We start from the raw sequence: 22,940 nt of genomic DNA on the forward strand, positions 1-22,940 counted from the left end.
TAGAAAATGACGGCGTGGCTACCAAGTCTGTTGTCGTACCCAGATCTTTTTGTTATTTTTTCGAGTCAGCACTTTTCAAAGCAAAAATTTTCTTCCATTTTGTATTTAGGACGAATGCCTCCATGAAAGTGACTCAAAAAATGGCTGCTACATTACCCGATGGCAACAATGTAGATGAGGCTATACTTCCAAGCCATTCCACAACTAAATCGTCCTCTCGAAAGAGCAAATTCAAGGTATACAAATGTCGTAATGTAACCATTTTGATATTGTTTGCTTGGTTGAATCGAATCTAATTTTTTTTATCATATGACAGCTGGTTTATACAAGACAGAAACCAATGCTAAGGACTTTAAGGACAGTAAGGATCATTTACTCGCTTGTAACGTGTCGAAAGTCTTGATTGATGTTTTTTATTTTAATTGTTACATAGGACAGTAAATCGCCAAATTCAGAGAAATCTTCAGCATCTTCAGCGGCAGAAAACATGGCCGGGGACCAAAGAAGCTTCTTGCTACTTGACGAAAAGGAAAATCTTCAGGTATGCCCGAGTTTTGTGGAAGCAAAAACAATAACTAAGCCCTACGCAATAACATTACATAATCAAGCAGTACATGTACAAGAAATGTGAGATCTCTTCATTTAACCTCTTTATTGCTCAGTTGCACTTTGAACCCGAAATTTACATACATGTACAACTGTTGCTGCATGTAACCTATTTTTTTAGCGTCGGATTTGAGTGTACTGTGAAGTGTACAATGAATTGTGCAGCCGGAACTGCCACACACAGGCAATTTCACTGTGAAGGGCTGGAAGGGTAAAATATTTTATTGCAAACTGCTTACTGAAGTAGCACTTTATGTAGCCTCAGTTCTTCCCATTCAAATATTGCATCATCCTGGTTTGGTCACTGCAATGAATTGACATATGTAAATTAAACTGAATTGAGCTCAATCAAAGTCAGTCCCACAATCAGTGTGGTAATGGGTGATTCCAGAAATTATCCATACCCTACCATGGGCAGCATCAAGAATGTAACCCCCCCCCTTGCCTTCGGAAATTCCAAAATGTGTTATCCCCCAATGCCCACGGAATTCCAAAATATTGTTAACCCCGTCTCGTTTGGATTTTCCATTTTTTCATCAAGCCCTTTGGAATTACTAGGAGGGTTCGCAAAGATGCCCAATTTGGCGTATTTTACATCAAATTATTTCGATGACTTGATTTCTGTGACAGAAAGAGTCATTATGACTTAAGGGAGATTCTTCGAAATGTCAGCAAAACAAAAACTAAATTGAAATAGCGGGAGTTCAAAATAGCATATAGTAAATGACTGAAAGGCAAATCCAAGGGAAATCAGTTCAAAGTTTCAAGAAAGCCATCAAGACCTTTTTATTTTCAAAAGCTTTTTAATTGTACATTTCTTTTTATAGTTATATACTTTTTAAACTTTTTTGGCTTGTGAATTTAAATTTAATTTTTTTTTTTTTAGCTTTTTATTTTTTAACTGTATTGTAAGATTGTAATGCGCAATTGAAAATTTTTAAATTGATAATTGCACAATATAAGTTAAATATTATCTATCTATCATAGGTTTTAGTTCAAAATAGCTGGGAGTTAGAAATAATTAGTGGGTTCAACTGTAGTGTAATTGCCTGTTTTAATAATTTTATACAATTTATATACTGTACGTCTTTTTATTCTAGGTGCATACAGTAGACGACTTTATAACAAAGCTCTCATGTCATGGTGAAACAGGCATGAAAGTTGTTTCCATATTTGGCAATACAGGTGATGGAAAGTCACACACCCTAAACCACACATTCTTTGATGGTGAAGAAGTGTTTGCAACTTCATCATCTCAGCTTTCCTGTACAGTAGGCGTGTGGGCTGCTTATGACGACATCAATCGCGCCATTGTCTTGGATACGGAGGGGCTGTTGGGCGTGTCTGGAAACCAGAATCAGCGAACAAGACTCTTGTTGAAAGTCCTGGCAATATCGGATATTATTGTCTACAGAACAAGAGCTGAAAGGCTTCATACAGACATGTTCACTTTCCTTGGGGATGCGTCAGATGCATATCTAAAGCATTTTACAAAGGAGCTCAAAGATGCCACTGAACGATGCCACATGGATGTACCTCTATGTAGTTTGGGGCCAGCGGTGATCATTTTTCATGAGACACAGCATACCCACTTGCTGGGAATGTCACAGAATGAGTCTAACCCTTCAGGTTAGAACACTTTGTATTTGAGATTTTTTTTTGCTTTAACCCTATTCAGACCGGGCTTTTTTGGATCTTTTAAGACCGGGTGGGGGGGAGGGGGGAGGGCGGATTCCCCCCCCCCCCATAACTTCCAGAATATTTAAGCAATCACAATGAAACTTAGAGAATAATAATATAGTATGTCTGAAAATCTATCTTTTGGTATATGTCACGTGGGATGATGATGTCACATCACGTGACAATTACATCATAATATTATGTCAAAACAGCCACCAATTTTGGATTTCGAAATTTTTCCAAAACGTCAGAAAACTGCCCAAAATTACTGCAAAGTACTCACAATCAATAAAACTGTGCTTAAAAACCGTAAAAAGGTGAAAATGAATATTGCATTAAAGTTTTTTTTCATTACATTGTAATCGAAACATTGGGAAAACATGCCTGTCAAAATGCCGTTGCCATGGTGACGTCAAGTTTCTGACACAACAACCTATCCTATCAAATTATTTCGAGATAAATTTTAGATAAACTCGCAAAGTTTGGCAGCGTTTGGATGAATCTTGAAAAAGTAATAAGCGTTCAAAGTCAGTGCGGGCACTTTCCGCCCACCCCTGGTCTGGATACGGTTAATATAGACTAACAGGTTTTTGGGAGGTGTACATGTAGTTGCACGAATAATAAATTATATTTAAATTTTTATGTTTCCTCAGACACAGCAACTGTGAAAAGTCCTGATGAGATTATAAAGGAAAGGTTTGCAGATGTTGGCCGAGTTCCTCATGCTTTCAGCTCTATCAAGTACCTGGGCACAAGAACCGAGTCACCACCAACCGACTTCACGGAACTGAAACAAGCTGTGAAGGAATGTTTGGCTAACAGCTCTGTTCGCTCATCGCGCTCACCTGCAGTCATATATAAAGCCTTGATGGTACATGTTATTATTTACTGACTTATAATTTTAATTGCTGACTATAATCTCCAGCATACATTGCAGGCCTGTGCGCTTAACTGCTAATATTCAGTTGTTTTGTATTCATTTTCTGTTGCACAGTAATGTTTTCTTAGCTATAAATTGTGTTTTTTATTTTGACTCCTTTTAATAGCTTCTGAATGAGAAGTTTAGTGGTGGAATTGAAAGGACAATACCAAACACCTTCCCGGATGCATATTTCACCTGCCAGGCAACCTGTTTGTCATGCAAGTAAGCCTTATTAGACAGTATAACTGCAGTATTTGAGGAGCAGGTTGTCATATGCAGCCGCCATATGGGTTGTCATGCAACACTAACACGTAACAGTGCCAGACAGGCCGTTATTTAATCAAACAAATGACATGACATACCAGCATAGTCTATGATGTCATAGTATTGATTATATGGAGATCGCAGAAATGAGCGAGTATCATATCGTTGTCACATCGATTTGAATAACTGGTATCAGCCCACCTTTTGACTGGAGTAAAGTGTCTTGTCCAAGATCAGCAAAGTGATCCTGGGCTCAAACATAAACCGCTCAAATTATGCAGAGCCCAGCACACTAAAATTAATTGAACTACACATTATTATCCTGGCCAGACTGGTTGAGACAAGTGCTACTTTAGTGCAAGTAGTACTCTTTCTAGAATGCCACTGCTAGAAACATTTAAATTTGTCATTTTTCCCTTCTCCCCGTTCAGTGTTGTTCCAGAAGGTTGCTTCTGTACTTGATTCGTGATTCTTGATTGCAAACATCTTCGAGGAGCGGGAAAAGGTTGAACTAAAGGTAGCATACTCTAAAACTTTTATATGTTGGACGAAAGATAACAGTCTCAACAGTTTTGTCCAGGATTGGTTACACTGAACTATTTAAAGTTTCCTTGAAGATTAAATTGAACATTTACATGTATTTTCCAAAACGACATACGCTTTACCATGGCAGTCAGCCACTTTAAAAGCTAACATAAAGATTATATGTGATTACAGTGCACGCTGTCAGAAGAGCATGAATCACGAAAACGACGAATCAGCCGAACATCAAAGTGATGGCAGATGCCATTATCAAGCACAATATGACAACAGAATATTCACTTGCAGGGTAAGCTGCTTTTTTCTTTACTACCGTTCAGGACAGAAGAAGCCTTCGACCACCCTGCTACCGCTTGTTTTCTTTGGCACAAGAAGAAAGCGTGGAAAAATTCGAGCAGCGAACAGCGAGGCCGCAAAAGATTTTCAAATTTATTGGTAAATTTCCGTTGAAAGTGCGAATTAAGCAGTGGTATATTTTAATTGTCTAAAACCCAAATCACTAAAGTCATTGCAGAGCCACTCGCGATTGATAGTTACAACGCCTCACTTTCACGTGGAATTGAACAACCAATCAGAGACACTTCACGGATCTCTTTTGTGCTACGTCATCAGTGTGGAATGTTTAACTCAACTCTTCGTCTTCGGCAATAGGCTTCTTTCGATATATTAAAATTCAGCTTGGTAGCGAGGTCTAGAGGACACACACAAAAGAAATGGATAAACATGCTTGTAAAAAAATTTTTGTTTGTGTCCTCTAGGCCTCGCTACCAAGCTGAAACGTAATATATCGAAAGGAGCCTATTAACTGTTAAATGTTTTTCACTTCTTTGCCTGGTGCTCCTGTCTTATTTATTTTGTTTCTTTGCAAACTAGGCCTGTTATGAGAGAGGAAAGCAGATTGTAGTCGTCCCCAAAATGTGTTCTTCCGGTGATTCTTCTTGGCTTGGGTTTGCCAAATATGCCTGGTCTGGGTAAGTACCGTACTTATTCGTTTAAGCGCCCTGGGCGCTTATTAAATTTTTGGACCCTGAGAGTGGGCGCTTATTCGAGGTGGGCGCTTATTCGAGGCTGGGCGCCTATTAAATTTTCACTATTTTTAGCAAGTAGTACGCTTATTTTGCAAGAAAAAAGTAAATAACAACAGAAGGAGAAGTTGTCCAAAAGCCGAATTTTTACTGATCATTGAAAGTTTTCTGTAAATTATTGAGAAAGCTTGGTCTTCGGGGTAGTCTCTTGGTAGCACTTTGTCAATTTCACTCCTGTCATTTCACTCCTCTCGTGTACTTCAATTTTTTAGGGGGTGGGCGCTTATTCGAGGCTGGGCGCTTATTAACTTTTCCTACCTACAGGGTGGGCGCTTATTCGAGGTGGGCGCTTATTCGAGGTTAGGCGCTTAATCGAATAAATACGGTATTTGGTAATAATACCGCCGTCGCTAATTTCCCTTTCGTAACAGTCGACGCATCACTGGTAACCAAGCTTTTCGTCATGGACGATGTCATATGTGAGCACTCTGGTTTAGGCTTGGACTAGGTCGAAACTGTGCTCTGATTATTAGACGAAATTAAGCCTAGATGAGATGATAAAACCTAAGTTAGATTCTCGCTTGGGCTAGGAATAGGGTCAGCTATTATAGATGTGACAGTTAAAGAAAGGAATCCTATTTTCGCGATTTCAAAATAATCGCGAAATTTAATACGCGCGAAAAATACATTGCGCCAAATTTAAACACGCGAAAATTAATACCATATTATATGTATCAAAACAAAATGGATAAAAAATTTTGAATGTTTAGAACTGCAACTCTCAACCCTTGAAAATACTTTCCGCTTTGTTTTCGACTAGCACCTTTCCTCTGATAACTGTTTTCTTCAGCTTGTAAATCGGCCAAAACTTCTTTAGTACAATCACCAAAGTTTCTTTCATTGAGCCAGATCTTTGTATATTTCCAGTAGTTCCTTAGTTTTTGACGACTGATCCATAAAACACTGACAAAATCGCGAAATTTAATACACGTTTGCCTTAATTTTCCTTGCAATCGCGAAAATAAATACTCGCGAAATTCGGCTCCCGAATTTTCACGAAATTAAGTAGCGCGAAAATTAGTAAAAATAAGGTAATTATCGCGGGGATTTGGCGGATCAACATGTTGGTGAAATGGCGAGGGAGGGATGCTACAGGATGCTAGCGGGCCAGAGGTTCTGGGTTCGATTCTGGAGTCACGTGTATTTTTTAGTAGTGTCAAAAATGCTATCGGGAAACGTGTACCACCGTCATAACGAATAATTAAATGCAACGCAATGATATTTTGATAGCCCCGTCTGACTATGCTCTATTACTCGGACAAAAGATTATTTCAGCAAAGCAAACGACTGGGACAGACAAAAATTTTTAACTTTATTTCCAGCACATTGGTACTGTGTTCTCGTACAGACTGAGGGAAAGAGAAACGAAACTAGCCTGAGAGCACGGGAGGGGGGGGGGATATAAACTGATAACACGTTTTAACAGCTCTTTACACCATCTAACTGGAAAAAACCTTGTTGAAGCATGGTTTTGGAAACCTTTTTTACTACCACTTGTGGCACAGTTATATATCCATAATTCTATGACTTTTTCAGGTATGTTTTGGAATGTGCTGAATGTGGTGTCATCTATCGAAGTCGTCAGTACTGGTTTGGGAACGATGACCCAGTCAACACGGTCGTCAGGACCGAGCTTCGTCACGCGTGGCCTGGGGTAAGAAACACGACTCTCTCTTTGCACGGCACTGCTCGATTCGCTCCATTTGGCGCGAAAATATTTAACAATTATCTTGCGAAAGTAAACGGAACTTCGCCCACTTAGCCGACGAAGCCTTATGCGGCCGAGTTGGCTAAAATCAATCAAGATAACACAAGATTGAACAGGATAATCGGGCTATTTGTGTGGACAAACGCGCGAATGAAAAACGGCAAAGGAAAACTGGGAGATATCTTAAAGCTGATTTCCAGTCCGTACTGCGCAGACTCCGGATTTGTTTTCGTTTTTGTTTCGAATTTGTTAAAACGTTACACTTCGGTAAAAGCATACATGAAGAGTTTTAGTCCGCCATTACGGTTCGTTTCGTTCAAGAATTTCCGATGAGCTGAAACGTCTACCTCGTTCCCAGGGTCTCTCTCTCCCCGAGACCCTGGGAACGAGGTTGCTGAAACGTCGGTTTGAAATAGCTTCGAGGTTCTCCTACTCCTTATTATTGTTTTGCAAGGATATCTGGTGCTAATAATGAAGAAAAAGGTAAGTTTGTCACAGAATTTTTAACTTTGCTAGTAAACATTCCTTCGAGTGAGACTCACATAAACATTGCAAGCGGAGATTGCGCAGTACAGAATGGAATTCATCTTTAATTTTATTGATTATGCCTGTCCGTATATCTCTAATTAGACCGTTAAGCTAGTTCCAGGCTTTCAGTTACATGTAGTTGTGTTGCAGCATGACGAACGGAGAGTGGAAAAACAGCGAGAGGGGGGCTGCTACAGACAATGAGACTTCCCTCCTTTTTCGTAGTTTGTCGAGCCTAAAGAGAAACATAAAGCGCTTGTGGGAAAATAGCCGCGCGCAAATTCCGGCACGTTTATCCCCCCATTTTTTCGACTTTTTGGCTTGTTTACAAGCAAAATGAAGGAGAATAGCGTTTAAGTGGGGGTAAATATGAAACCACATTCTTGTTAACTCTCAAGGGACTGTTTTAATTTCTCAAGGGAATACTTTCCGCTGTGGGTGATCAAAGTGCATGACTTGTAAAGTGTCACTATAGTTGTGCTTCAGCACTTCCGTTCTTGTAGAAAAAACGTGACTTCTTTTAGTGTCAAATTTACAATCGTTATATAACAATCAAAAACGTGAGTAGCCCAAATCTTGCGTCACATAACCAATTAAGAATGTAAGGGGTTCAGCGCTCGAAGGCAGCGAAGTTTAAAACGATTAAGAACGCAATTTGTACTGGTACAAGTCTTTTGTCAAATTTACAAACGTTATATAACAATTAAAAACGTGAGTAGCCCAAATCTGGTACAAGTCTCTTTCACACACTAAAACTTTAATAATTTCTTAAGGGAATACTTTCCGCTGTGGGTGATCAAAGCGCGTGACTTGTATAAAAGTGTCATTCTATAGTTGTGCTTCAGCACTTTCGTTCTTGTAGAAATCAAAGATCTCTTCGAGATATCGACTTTTTTGCATGAAATTATTATGAGTAGAAGGTTCATCCTGGGCATTGTTGTTCGAACATATCATGGAAGAATTCAAACGTCTTTCAGTTCAAGCATTTTTTTTATTTTCGCGGAGGAAATGCTGTATTTGTCAGTCGCGACGGCTGGGTGATTTGCGACTCATATACTTTGGCTTGGTTAAAAATGGTAAACTTTGACGTTTGCCTTTAATCCAAATAGTTGTTTCCTTTCGAGTTAGAAAGATTTCTACTTGGCTTAATGCAGGGTTCTCGATAAAGGTTACGCACGACAGAGTTACCTTTTGTCTCGTCACGCAATCTTAACCCCACATTGAGAAGTAAAATTTCGTTTGGATATTACCAAAAACCGCTTCTCCTCGCGTTATTCTTTACCTTACGGCTACACATGCCATTTCTAACGACTACATTTCCAGTAAAACAGTTGCTGTTTATTTTTCTAATGGCGATGCAATATTTTCTGAATACATTCTTCATATATACCCACACCCCCGGCCCACACCGAAAAGAAATCCCTTCAATTGAGAACGCGAATAAATGATTATTTACTCGTGTTTAGCGTGACTAACGCAATAGATTGTCGCGAAAACAAATCCTTTAGGTTGAATATTAGCGCCGCTTTAGTATGTGAGACGCTTGTACCAGTACAACGCTTTAGACTGTGAAAGACTGAACCACTCATTCTCGACTAGTTGTGTCATATTTCATTTGAGATACTCACGATAAAAATAATTGTTATATAACATTTATACATGTGACAAGTCACGTTTTTAACACGAGATCGCAAGTGTTGACGCAATACTAATGAGAGACCCTTTCATCATCTACAGCGGAATATGTGACAAGTCACGTCTTTAACACGAGATCGCAAGTGTTGACGCAATAATAATAAGAGACCCTTTCATCGCCCACTAAGCGGAAAGAAATGCCTTGAGAAATTAAAACAGTCCCTTGAGAAATTAAAAAAGTCCCTTGAGAGTAGACAAGAATGTGGTTCCAAATTTTGCCAACATAACTCCTATTCTCCTACTTTCGCTTGTAAACAAGCAAAAAAAGTCGAAAAAACGTGACTTGTCAAATTTACAAACGTTATATAACAATTAAAAACGTGAGTAGCCCAAATCTTACGTGATATAACCAATTAAGAATGTAAGGGGTTCAGCGATCGAAGGCAACGAAGTTTAAAACGATTAAGAACGCAATTTGTACTGGTACAAGTCTTTAGGCGCTAATCTTAATTTAACCTAAAACGATTAACAACGCAAATTTGTACTGGTACAAGTCTTTCACACTAAAACGTTGCTAATAGTTAACCAAAGGGAACTCATTTCGTGACAATTGATTATTTCTGCTGAGTTGCACAATTTAGAATTGCAACATCATTAAATGTGTTAAGTGATATTTACTAGGGGTAGTTGACACTAGAAGTGCCCCCGGTCTTTTGATCTTATCTGATTTGTATAAAATAGAAACTTGTTTGTGTTTATTTTTGAGGGTTGTAAATGTGCGCGAAACTGTAGCGTGTGGTTTAGTGTTAGTGGCTATCGCATCTGGGCACTGGGTGAGGCATTGATGGGTAGTGAGAAGTTGAAGATAGCTCAATTTTATTGTAAATTATTCACCGGTTTTTCGCTTTCATTTTTAAAATACTAAACTGTATAATTTTTGACGTGGCAGTCACGTAATAGATCACAAATCTTGCTACTGTAGTGCAAGTTGGTTACGATTGCTGGATTGAAAGACTCAGTACAAATCTGCGATTTGTCAGACACAAATCACACACAAGAGCGACTAAAAGACTCAGTCGAAAAACCAAGTTTACATAAAGAAAACAAAACACTCGTACTGCGCAGTAGCTCAGGGTTTCTGACTTTCTGCTTATTTTTACTATTCTCGATGTTTTCTTGATGTAAACTGAATCTGTTCAATTCAGCAATCGTAACCATGCAACTTGCTCAACAATCGCAAGCTTTGTAATCTATTTCGATAGCAACAAAATCCAAACAAATATCCTTACCTTGCAAAAGCTCAAAAAAGACTGCCACGTTAAACTTCTCTTGTACAAGCTCAAAAACTCGACTGCCTTTAGGGGTGTCTCACTTCAAAACACTGTAGCGCATCCGGGTTGAATTGTAGATACATAAAACCCTATATTAAATTAAAGCTCACAGAACTGGCTATCTAAATATTTCATCTATTTTGTGAGGTCTAAAGACGAAAGTCGGAATCGGCAATTGAAAGCTTTAAAATTCGCTAATTTGATTTTTTCGAGGGTTTCCGCTCCCAAAGTGTTAAAAAACGTGTCGGCGTTTTGTCGTATTCGATTTATACAGTAAAAAGTTACAGAGCATTTTCAAAGAAGGGCTAAAAAACATGGATTGATCGTACAAAAAAGCTTCTCAACGCAAAAGTTTTTATAAATAAAACAATCGCCGACATGTTTTTGTTGCTGACATATTGTAGTAATTCCTCTGAAGATTTGAAGTTAATTGAACAAAATCCCTTGGAGTTTTAGCTACCATGCGAAAAATATAATTCGAGAAAATAGCGTTTTAATAGAAAAATCTATCGCTTCGCAAACAAACACCGCCCACAAACTGCCCGCAAACACGTTCTCAGATGACCGGGCCAAGCAGTGCTTGGTTTTTTTTTTCGGTCACCTCCTGGGGGAAGTGTTCATGCAATTCAATCTTCGCACAAAGCCCCGAATTTCTACTAGAAGTGTAGCGACCGAATACAAAGCCCTGACTAAAAGATCGAACGTTTTCCGCATCAAGTATCGCTTTGGGTGTTTATTCCCGACAAAAGGTTAACGTTAGATTGTTGTGTGATAATTACATGCGAGTCTGCCGATGTCACGTAGGCTCTTCGGTTGACACATTCTAATTAGCTTTAGAACACTTTAGCCTGGTTTTCACCAGCGACGCAAGCACAAGCGCAAACGCAAGCACACGAACAGGAAAAAAAATGACCCTTGTGCTTGTGCTTGACAGGCTTGACACAAGCTCAAGCATAAGCATCAAAATTCATTTGCGTTTGTGCTTTTGTTTGCGTCGAAGCCGTATTCACGGTGAAAATTATAGCCGTTATCTGGTTATCCTTACGCTTGTGCTTGCGCTTGTGTTTGCGTCGCAAGTGAAAACTAGGCTTTTGCGGACTAAAAAGTTAAGTTGAAAGAATACGTTTTTGTCGGTAACTCGCGTGCGTTTCAAGTTTTTTAAACAATCGTTTTGGTACATCGGATATAAACTTAAAATCTTTCATCCGGCTTGAAAATTTTGGAAAAAAATCACGGTATACGTCTCGCCAAAATATGATCCACTACATGTGCGAGGTGAGAGTTGTGAAGACGCGTAATCCGGGAAGCTGCTTGAACGTCACCATTACCCAAAACCCATAGCGGGCAAGTAATATTGCAGGTCATCATTACCCGAGAACACCTTGCGGGCAAGCGCTTTTGCTACGTCATCATTACCCGATACTATTTGCAGGCAAACCCTATTGTTACGTCATCATTACCCGATACTAGCTTGCGCGCTCACTTCAACCAAGTCGAGATTTTTTTTGGCTTCTGACTGTATGCCCTGTATTTTTCCCTGTATTTCCTCTGTATTTTCCTCTGTAACTACTTATACGTGGGGGACACTATAATGCCTCCTCGGGCTTTGGCCTCTGGGCCAAAGCCCTGCGGGGGCAACAAGTGTTTTTGTAGCCTGTTGTGAAATTACTTCCGGTGGAAGCAGTGAACGCTAAACGTTTTTGCTTCTGTTCAGAAGTTAATGCATCGCCATTAGAGAAATAAACAGCAACTGTTTTACTGGAAATGTAGTCGTTAGAAATGGCATGTGTAGCCGTAAGGTAAAGAATAACGCGAGGAGAAGCGGCTTTTGGTAATATCCAAACGAAAATTTACTTCTCAATGTGGGGTTAAGATTGCGTGACGAGACAAAAGGTAACTCTGTCGTGCGTAACCTTTATCGGGAACCCTGCATTAAGCCGAGTAGAAATCTTTCTAACTCGAAAGGAAACAACTATTTCGATTAAAGGCAAACGTCAAAGTTTACCATTTTTAACCAAGCCAAAGTATATGAGTCGCAAAGCGCCCAGCCGTCGCGACTGACAAATACAGCATTTCCTCCGCGAAAATAAAAAAAAATGCTTGAACTGAAAGACGTTTGAATTCTTCCATATGTTCGAACAACAATGCCCAGGATAAACCTTCTACTCATACTAACTTCATGCAAAAAAGTCGATATCTCGAAGAGATCTTTGATTCGACTCACCCTGTTCTGTTAACTTTTTTTTTCTTTCACCCTCGTCTTTCTACTCGCGTTTCTTCGCGCTACTCTTATACAAACCGAACGCCTATACTGGCCTGTAACAGGCTAGAGACAGCTTAGTGTAGTTCTATGTAATAATATTTATGTCGTTATTTTAGGACAACTTAGCTCCGCTGGATGGAGGTAACGCGGCGCGCCGTCTTTTGGACAATGTCAGTTACGTCACTGAAGCGGTGAGCAGTTTGAGCAGCCCCTCAAGTAGAGCGCTGACCAACTGGATCACGGACCAAGTGGCTCCAGATTACTGGGTCCCTAACTCAGAAATAACGGTCAGTTAAAAACGTTGCTTTGTAGATTCTGCAGCATTGGGGGTTCCACAAGATGACCTTGCGTTCTGCTTTCAAGAGATAGTGCCGAGAATAATTGAATGAAATGTCACGGCTGAGTAAAGTTTATTTTATTATGTTTTGCCAAATACTCGCTATATATTAAATTTAATGTTTGCAAAGAAATTACTTCTATGGATCTAAATGACAAAACCATAGCTTCATTGCAATCAAATGTGTTTCCTGGGCGTTGTAATTTAAAGATGTTAGCAAACGAGATGAACTTTGAAAACTGTTCAGCCCAACAATATTTCAAAAACCCATATCGCAATCCGTTTCAATCTTCGTCATTTTTGCCCATCCGTACCTTCATTTGTATTTGCCGTGTTACTGAAATGTTCCTTCACTATTTTTAGATGTTATTTTTTATATTTCGTGGGATAAGATGGTCATTCCCCATGCCTGAATTTTGCAAAAATCCGTGATACAGTCCCTTTTAATTAATTGGGGATAACAATACTTGTCCATAAGTAAATTCCTATCAAGCCGAAACTATAGCCAGTATAATACTGTGAATAAAACACTTAGAAAGGGGCCGCCTCTATTGAGTGGCCGCGGCCACCTTTTAGCTGTCCCGATGTTGATGATTTTCTCCTATAAAACAGTCACTTAGAATTTAATATTAGTAGTTTGGTCTTGTGTTTAACAAGAGGGTCAGAAATTCAAGGTTGCGACTGGCTTCGCCGGTACCCATTTATACACCTGGGTGCAGAGAGACCATATAAAGAGAAAAGTGTCTTGCCCAAAAACACAACACAATGACCCCGGCAAGGGCTCGAACCCGGACCGCTCGATGCGGAGTCCAACGCACTTACCATTTTGCCACCGCGCTTTGAAACCATATTCGTATTCTCGGTATTGGGCTGGAACTAACTTGCAATGGAGGCTAATGCTGGGGAATATCATTAAAAAGAGCTTCAAGTCATTTGCATTTGAAAAGATTCCCCGAATCAGCCTCCATTGCTAGCTAGTTCCAGGCCAATACGGAGAACACGAATATGGTCTATTACAATAACAAGATAAAAATACTGTACACAGCGGCTCAGTGCCATTTCCCGGAAAGCGTTCGCGATAATTTATAAGGAAATAAAAAATGTTCTCTCTTGACATTTTGCAGGCGTGTCAGGAATGTCGTCGCCTTTTCGCCGATGAGGAGACTAAGCACCACTGTCGTGCCTGCGGAGGCGGAGTCTGTGATGCATGCTCAACCAATAAGAAACCTGTACCAGAGCGAGGCTGGGGTCAGGCGCCTGTGCGGGTGTGTGACCGCTGTTTCGGAAAATCATCTACAGTTGAGATTCAGCCGCAACCGGCTTGTGACTTGAGGTAAGGGTCATTGTCAAATGGCTGGAAATCGAACTCTTCCCTCCCTCCCTCCTTCTCCTTTTCTCCATTTAGTTGCACTTTCTTCCGTTGACCAAACTGACTGGCAAGTTTACTTACATGTCCACGAAGGCAAACTCTCCCAAAAAAGCCGTTTCCGTGGTATGGGTCGGCTCTGTACCGCACAATACGATCGAACGAACACGACTTGCATGGCAAGTAGCTATTTCAATATAAATTTTGGAAAAAATTTAAGTGTCAAATTTTAAAAGTCCATAACAACAAATGGCTTGTGATTATCTTGCGGCAACTTGTGTTGAGTGGGAAAATCGTGAAAAGCTTCAGTGTGCAAACTTTTTCTCCCAACGGAACGCAAGTGCACGCACGTTCTGCCCTAGCAAAGTTGCACAATGCACCTCGACACAGGTTGGGGACGTGTTTCCAGGCTTAACTTAAATCAGAACTCAACGTTTAAAGTAATCAAAGTTCAATTTACGGTGGCAACGGTTCTGCGTGCATCTGTGCTAATCCCATTACAGTCGAAGCTCTCGTAAGCGGAAACCCTCGGAACGCGAAAAAAGTGTCCGTAACTGGAGCTGGCCCCTTACGAGAATGGTTCTCGTAAGCGGCCACTAGAGGTGTAGGGGATAGATCGCCGCTTAAGGGAGCTTGCCCAGCTAACAATAACAGAACGGACGTGGATGATGAAAACAACGAACACTGAAATATTGTGACGAACGGCGATGTGAAGTTGATTAATGAAAACAAGATACAAAGGTTGTTAATAGGATTTTCGTTGGGTTGTCCGCTTACAGGAGCTTAAAATCTCTGAAAGTGTCCTCGGCCGCTTACGGGAATGTCGGTTACGAGAATGTTAAAATACAGAGTTTGTATGGGAGTTAAAACGGGGTTTCAAACAAGCTGGCCGTAAGTAGAGCTGTCCGTTAATGAGAATGTCCGTTTAGAGAGCTTTGACTGTATATTATTTTGCGTTACTTTTTCAGTGATCTGTCAGATGCACTAGAGGAGGAAACGCCCCAAGAAATTGTTCACACTGAAGATTATAATTTGTATTCTGACCAGCCGTTTGGACCTGTAGCTGCTAGAAAAGTCACGGAGGTCGTCCAATCGGCTGTCGGGATTTTAAAAACAGCCATAGATTACCCGCGGGAATTGATCACTGACGCGGCCAGGCCTGGCTACTGGGTACCAGACTCCGACATTTTAGCCTGTAACTGTTGCAAGATTGATTTCAAGGAAAATGATACTAAACATCATTGCCGTGCCTGTGGTATGGGCGTTTGCAGTAGCTGCTCAGAAAGTAGGAGACCTGTGCCTTCCAGAGGATGGGATCACCCAGTCAGAGTTTGTGATCAGTGCGCTGAGAAGAAAGGACAGCTTTAAGAGTCGTAGTGACCAGATTACTCAGTCAAGCTGTTCGCTTACGTTTTATAAGTTCACTCTGTTTTGTATGTAAATATTAGTCCTAATAAATATACTTGTAGAATTATCCAATCCAGATAATGACCCTAAATCGGAGTGGGTGAAAGTTTTCAATAGCCAAATGGGTATTGAGTATTGAATATCATCATTATATGTGGGAAGGTTTTATAAGCTTGCCTTCGTACCTTGCGGACATAGCTAGCAGCACAGATATCTAAATAAATTAATTCTGCAAGCTATCTTTAGAGGCTCTTCTTTAGATGTAATATATTAATTTATCGCTATGTAGATATCAATAAACTGTAAATAAAAAATTTAAAATAAGTATAACAAAATATTCACGTATTGCGCTATTTCTATAAAGTCCCTTGGTACCTGCTTAGAGTGGCTGGCCTGTTTCAGTCAATCCCCGTGCACACTTATTAAGGGGGCATTATACCTGGACCTGCATCTGGACTCGGTAGTTCGGAAAATTCTACCTAGTAAGCAAATCGCAGAAAGGATCGAGATTGGCTCACCTGTATGGCCTACCTAAAATGAATATACAATCACTGACACCTTCCAGTTTGCTGATGAAATCCGCGAGATGATCATCAACGATGATGATATATTAGTATCATATGACGTTTCTTCCTTGTTAAGAAACCATCGAGATTCTGGCAGAGAAGGCTTTCTGTAATAACTGGTTTAATGAAACACACAAGCTGGAAATAACCAAGTCCGATCTCGTCCAGCTTCTTAAAGTAGCTACAAAAGATCAACTCTTTCAGTTTGACGGAAAATTATACGAACAGGTTGATGGCGTAGTGATGGGGTCGCCGCTTGGGCCGCTTATGGCTAACACGTTCATGTGTTCTATTGAAGAGAACCTCAAGCGCCAAGGGGGTGAAGCGACGTTACTCTCCAAATGCCTCTTGTTTTGCGGCTGTGTGTTGAAGGATTCAAAAGTGTAACGAGGAAAATTCGAAAAGCGCTCCACATTCTTTCAATACCGGTGTTATTTCAGCAAGCAATTGCAAATATAGCATAAGTTATCATTGAAAACAACACTACAATTTTAACATGGCATAATATTAACAAGCCTTATCTCTTAAATTTCTAATTTATTCGAAGCTGTTGTTCTTGATTCTGCAGTTTAGTACTATAACTAGTAATTTCTTTATCTGTTTTTTCTACAAGTAAATAGTTTTCCTTAATTGCTACACTGTTTACGATTGTGTGCATACTGAGCTAGCGGTTTAATAGATCTTGACACGCTGATCGTTCACACTAAACATCTTCTACAACAGTGACTTCGATGAACCTGATCCCAACTCGCTCGTTTATGGTTCCTTTATAAACCTCAAGAGTGAGCCCGTTGCTGAGCACCAGTCGGTTTTTGTAGACAGCGGTTCTCATGAGGCCCCCGTCATGTGCAGTGTAGCATGAGCCCCAGTTTTCATGTGCATCCAACTTGAGAGTGATGACAAACTGGCCGGGATAGAAAGTGTCGCTTGGTCCGGACGCTACGATCCATCTTATTTTAGTTAAAGTGGCACCAGAGGAACCCTCATTTTCAGTACAGGGCGCGAAGTTATGGTATTCGTTTTTATCTACAGTCCAAAAACCAACAAAGCTTATCCCGTCAGACAGGCCATATTTGATATCGCTGTCCTCATTTGTTCCGATATCGACATCATTGGAAACCACAATTTTAACTGTTAGCTGGGTGGAATTGTGCAAGACATTAGCAGGAATCATGGGTACTTTAAGGAGAGCGGCGTGATTTTTTGATTGTCCTGCGGTGAACGTGAGCTGTTCAGTGGTGCTCAAACGATAAATGCTGATGTAGGACGCATGCGCCACAAGCCAAGAAGGAGTCATGGTCTGATGGTAAATTACTTTCTCCTACAAAATAAAATTGTTTAGATATTATTTAATATACATTAGTTTAAAGTTTCACCCAGAAAAATAGTAAACGATTTAAATTCATCTCACACCTATGGACCACCGTAATTTCAACATTTCGGCCACTTACGGGGGTACTAATATACCTCATTTCTTTCCTTAGGGATACCTAAATACCTTTAAAATGCAAAAACGTTGACAACAAATACCTGAAATTATTGTAAATAGAATACCCTGTACCTGAACTGGCCCTTTACCGGGCCTGGTAACTACAACTTGGGGTTGCACGCCTCTTTTCCTTATCACCTTACATCCAACGTGCGCTCATGGAATAATTCTGTGTCGATTATGTCATTACGATAAACTCCATTAAGGGCAATTCAGAGTTAAAATGTTAACGCAACCTTGTTTGTAATTAAATGCAAAGAATGAAAAAAATCTTCTTACTTTTGTCTGAGTACTTTTAACTTCTGCAAGGTCAGTGGTTGTCCTGTTCACTGCGGACTTCAACCGAGTCAAAACAGCATCAAGATATTCCAGCTGAAATGAAGAGAGAAGAACACCTTTGACTCTCTGACTTACACGGAAACTCAGATAACTGAAAAGGCAGTCTTCTTTCAAAAGCAAATTCCTTAATTTGCTCAGACGTAATTTCTACAAGAAAGGGAAAAAATGAAATGAAAAAACCGTAGAGGAGTGACATCCACGCTTCTCTCATTCCGTACGCCAAATGGCAGACGTTTCCTGTGCACTCTTTCCCTGAATGGTGGTATTGCTTTTAATAAGACATTTTTTACAATTATACTTTGAAATTGCATGGAATATCGCTTAATACTTAGCCGACGAGGCCGTAGGCCAATTGAGCTAGATTCAGACACTATAACCTCGACAAAGATATTTGTTTTATTATTCAACAAAGTGTCAACTAAAAGCATTTTTATAGCTACATAAACTTTTGGTTATGCAGCATTTTGCAGGACGTGAGCACAATATTGGCAAGCTAAGAAATCGCAGGATATTTGTCATACACGGATGAAAGACAACAAGGACGCCCTGACCAGATATGGGCATTGGGTTAATTAGTTGAATAATAAATCAAAATGCCTGACAAATTACTAGGTAGCTGTCAGGAAATGAAAAAAAATCAGACAAACAAACAAAATAACCAACCACTGACAGATAAATCAAGCTAAGCAAAAAGTAACGACTTGTTAACGGACCCTTGATGTGAGAGTTATGTTGTCAGTCACCAGCAACAACTCGCTCCTCGTGATGTTAAGATCATCTCGGAGAGCATTGTACCCAGCCTCTGTCTGTATTTGATGGAAATTAGAAAACTCAGTAAGTCAACCATACACAGAACTAGATTGCTAGGAATGTATTTAAAATAAATGGCAAGGAGCATAACGAGCACACCGAATTTTTGGTATAGATGTTCTGGCCCGTTTTCTGGTGATATTAAACTGGCATCTTGTTGTAGTAGCCTAATTACATTTTTTCCAGGGTAGTGAAAACAAGAAGATTCAAATATTCGAATTATCGTACTAGGCTGTAACATGTTCATAACATCAGTATTGTGTTTTATCTATAAAGACACATTCGCACTGCACATAGCCTAGTCCCTTGGTCTTGAGTCTGTTCTTATCATTTACGTCGCCGAATAGTGCTCTCTTGTCCGCTCCCGCCTCAGGCTTCGCGCGGACAACGAGATCCTAGTTTCAGGCCTCGCGCGGTGAACGAGACAAGAGAGAACGACGAGGTACTACGCTGAATTGTACACTCAAGGCGATTATTAATTTCAGTAAAGAAGGGGTAGTCGTTTGAAAAGTGACAGAGTGAATCTTGATTTTGTATAGGGTCAGTGGCTCGGTCAGCCAGTTGGTAAAGACAAACCTATTTACGACAAAGCGATTTTAAAAGAAAAGTAAATAATGCTCTTCAAAGAGATATAGCTATCATGAAAATTTTGTACCTTTATTTCAAATTTTTCGAGGTCTTCAATGCGCTCCATCTGAAAACAAAAGAAAGGAACAAGAAGTTCTGCTATAAAAGAGATGGTTCCTCTCACATTTCACGCTTCCGGGCGCGAAATGCAAAGTTTAACTTTTGCAGTCAGGGCCCTTTGTGGAGTCAAAAACCTGCAAACTGCTCAAAGTTTCATGAAAGCAAAATGCACCCTAGACAAAATTATGACACAGCTTGCTAATGTTTGAACAAAATATTTTTAGAAAACATTAAACTCATTTTTATCAGTAATCGCTGTAGAAAATACGCGAGATGTTTGTTAGCTACTTACGATTTGATGGTTGACTGACAATTGCGCGAGTGAAAAGCCAGGTCAGGCTGTGTTATTTTAAATTCTTTATCACTTTATCACTTATGCTTTTACATTTAAACTGCTGCTTCCGATGCCGATGGCGCCATTATGTTGTTGATTTTGTCAGCCAAAACAAATAGGCCCTTTGCAGCTAACGGTCAAAACAAAAGAAAGTCAAGCATGACTGGATAAAGTCGCTTTGTTTTGGATGTTCCAGCGCGTAGCTGTAGCTAGTTTGCAAAAGTCCTTTTAGGGCTTAGTGTCCCACTCTTTTCTGTCAAGAGCATGCAATTTATCCATTTGTGATTGTGGGATATGCGATAATTATAACGGGATCATTGGTTAGTAAATTTTAATCACAACACATGTCCTTACCAAACTGACCAAACCCAATTGAAGGTTTGTGATATTCTCCTTAAGGGCTGAATCCGTTGCCAGGCTTTTAGGAGAGGCAGAAGAAGCTAAAAATAGAAAGAACCTTAACCGTGAGCATATACATTTGAAACCCCGTACTTCTACATATATTTAATAAACTGATACCAGCTTTTTATGTGCCTGTCCTCTTGTTGATGGTAAATTTCGTGATACCATTTTCAAAGTAGCTGTGGATCTACGAGGCAGAGCCAAGTTTATTAATATACTACTTTGACATGTAATTGTGACATTTATAAACAAAAAGAGGACAGACGTATCAGTAAAAAATGCCGTCAATTTGTTTTGTGTTTTATAATTACAAAAGCCAAAACGAAGTGTAGACTTCGGACGAAAAAAAACGCTGCGTTAAAGTACGAGAGATCCTGAATATCTTTAATACAAATTGATCTCAAAACTACCAGCATAGTAAATTTCAAACTACGTTCAATAACTCAAAAATAAGAGGCATAATTTTTTATCTAGCCTTAAGTTAGGCCTAGACGCAAAAAGCCGGATTTTTTTTTTAGGATTTTTAGAGCATCAGGAGATTTTTAGAAATGTATATGGGTAGCTCTTAGTAAGAATGGTAACGCATTGTAGTTTTTTCCTTCAAATAGTTTTGAATTTCCATGTAAAACAATATTTTCGATTTCACCTTCAGACTCGATTCAGCGGGATTCGGCGAGTCCCGACTGGCATGAAAATCGACCATTCGATTCGCCTGTCGAAAATATTGAGCACAAAAACTTTCTAATACTGCCAATTTATTATTTATTCGTTGTCTATAAAATACTTCTGTTATAATGTTCCCTTTCCTTTTCATTGACCGAGGGCCTACCACGTGACTGGCAAATAACTGCCTATAATAACTGTCTGCTCGTGCCCATTGTCTTCTGACAGCGATTTAAATATCTAACCTAAAGCTTAGACAGCTTCCATTCGTCGATGAAGGCCATTTTTCGCCTAAAAAATATTCCTTAGATCTCTGAATCATAATAAAATGCTCAAAAACCTGCTCAAAACTCCTAAATTGCGTTTTGCAACATTTCTAGAAAATTATGCAGCAATTTTGTATCAAAGTCCTTTCGTATAAATTTCAAGGTAGTGCAATATTTTTCAGACAAACGATATTTGCTGCTGTGCCTTGCTTTGAATTAGGGAACTATTGATCGAGCCACCTTAAAACTCGAAAACTAAGCGCCTTTAGGTAATTCCCCATAAAAAGTCAGAATCTTGCTCTGGCTTATTACAGACATTACCTCTACTAAGTTTAAACGCAGGAAGATGATATCCGCTGACAAAGAAATACAAAAATGATTTAAATAACTTTTCGCATGCTTCTAAGTACTTTTAATATCTTTGGTACCTTCGTCTGCGGAGCAGCCACATCCGTCGCCGATTTTCCCGAACAGCATCAATAATGTCAGCAGAAGAACCGCGAGAGAAATTAAGCACATAGCGATGACCAGCGCCAACAAGGAACGATTTGATCCTTGTGCAGCGTTCACATGGCTAGCTTCTTTCTCTGCCGCGTTCCCTTCCCGTTTTTCCTGTTTCAGTGGCTTGGTTTTGACCGAGGTCGCCTCATCGTCTTCCAAAGTCGGATTTATGAAGGATCCCTTAGTAGATGCGTGCATCTTGTATATCGCCTGTCGGTTGAATGTTTTCGAGAATGGTGCCTCTTTACAAATAATTAACGTCGGCACACTATACCATTCTATATCATCCCATTATATAAAGTTATCTTACTCACTTCATAGAAGTGCCACTCTTTTTGAAAAATCCGCTTTTAAGACTTTTTTAAAAGTAATACCGCTAGTACTCCTTAAATGTGCGCACTCTTTAAGACTCCTTAAATGTGCATACTTTTAAAAACTCTTTAAAAGTCTCGCTTTTGAGACTTCTTTAAAGTCCCGCTTTTAAATATGATTATCTTAAGACCCTGACAAGCGAGGACACATTGTTGTGGACAAACAATTTGTGTAAAATTTGTCCGAGGCACACAAAAAAATGACTCTGTTTTTTTTCCAGAATTATTTTGTGTCCGCAACAAATGTTTTGCCGGTTTTCGCAGCGTGAAAAAACACACGTTTATTTTGTGTCCCGCTCCTTTGCTAACCCAAGAAACATCACGGCCAACAGTATGGCTCGTTTGCCGCGGCCTTAATGGCTTTGGTCTTAGTTTTTCATTCGTTAAACTACCTTTTAAAGAGCTTACTGTATGGCACTTTGCCTATATTTTCGCGGGAGTTCAATTTTGCGAATTGGCCATTTTTTTGTACTTTGCGGAATTTGGTTGGTAAAAATGGTTAATCTTGCAGTGAATTAATATTTGCCACTTTCAGGAAGTCAAATTCAAGTATAATTACAACATTTTTGCTTAAGTGACAATAAAAAAAACTAAGTGGCAATCTATTACACTAACGTATTGTTTTGGAGTGGCTGACAGCTCTGTTAATGGATTATGAACAAGTTCTGTTCCATTTCATACATTATCTCCCGAGTTATCGCTAAAAAAAGTCGAAAAGAGACGTTTTGATAGAAACCAACATAATTTTTGAAGCATATGTAAAGATGATACTGATGTAGACTGAGATTTCTACTATGGAATGTATTTTTGCGGTAAGATTTTTGCGGTAATAAATATTTG

General features: G+C 39.6%; 2 protein-coding genes across 2 annotated transcripts; one reads left to right on the plus strand and one right to left on the minus strand.

Moving 5' to 3' along the window:
• The first annotated feature begins 74 nt into the window (after nt 1-74).
• Nucleotides 75-15,790, plus strand: LOC144635177 (zinc finger FYVE domain-containing protein 1-like). Its single transcript, XM_078494255.1, has 11 exons — nt 75-236; nt 434-541; nt 1,707-2,235; nt 2,940-3,157; nt 3,333-3,430; nt 4,190-4,301; nt 4,886-4,983; nt 6,634-6,751; nt 12,679-12,849; nt 14,024-14,232; nt 15,234-15,790. Exons 1-11 carry the CDS (start codon nt 123-125, stop codon nt 15,631-15,633), a joined length of 2,175 nt encoding a protein of 724 aa, XP_078350381.1. The 5' UTR covers nt 75-122; the 3' UTR covers nt 15,634-15,790.
• Nucleotides 15,791-16,846: 1,056 nt separating this feature from the next.
• Nucleotides 16,847-21,926, minus strand: LOC144635237 (uncharacterized). The gene is made up of 6 exons (XM_078494332.1): nt 21,657-21,926; nt 20,252-20,337; nt 19,532-19,570; nt 18,780-18,872; nt 18,007-18,099; nt 16,847-17,559 (listed from the first exon to the last, which is right to left on the minus strand). The coding sequence occupies exons 1-6, from the start codon at nt 21,745-21,747 to the stop codon at nt 16,942-16,944; spliced, it is 1,020 nt and encodes a 339-aa protein (XP_078350458.1). The 5' UTR covers nt 21,748-21,926; the 3' UTR covers nt 16,847-16,941.
• Between the last annotated feature and the right edge of the window lie 1,014 nt (nt 21,927-22,940).

The sequence above is a fragment of the Oculina patagonica genome, chromosome 13, assembly GCF_052425735.1.
Source record: "Oculina patagonica isolate OP01 chromosome 13, crgOcupat, whole genome shotgun sequence".
NCBI lineage: Eukaryota > Metazoa > Cnidaria > Anthozoa > Scleractinia > Oculinidae > Oculina > Oculina patagonica.

Bases quoted from the DNA above. Each gene is read 5' to 3' on its own strand.
- LOC144635237 (XM_078494332.1), bottom strand. From the start codon at position 21,747: ATGTGCTTAATTTCTCTCGCGGTTCTTCTGCTGACATTATTGATGCTG. The intron at 20,338-21,656 runs GTACCAAAGATA...TTCTATTTTTAG, and splicing joins TGGCTGCTCCGCAGACGAAG to CTTCTTCTGCCTCTCCTAAA. The intron at 17,560-18,006 runs GTAAGAAGATTT...TTTATTTTGTAG, and splicing joins TTAAAAGTACTCAGACAAAA to GAGAAAGTAATTTACCATCA.
- LOC144635177 (XM_078494255.1), top strand. From the start codon at position 123: ATGAAAGTGACTCAAAAAATGGCTGCTACATTACCCGATGGCAACAAT. The intron at 6,752-12,678 runs GTAAGAAACACG...TCGTTATTTTAG, and splicing joins TTCGTCACGCGTGGCCTGGG to GACAACTTAGCTCCGCTGGA. The intron at 12,850-14,023 runs GTCAGTTAAAAA...GACATTTTGCAG, and splicing joins TCCCTAACTCAGAAATAACG to GCGTGTCAGGAATGTCGTCG.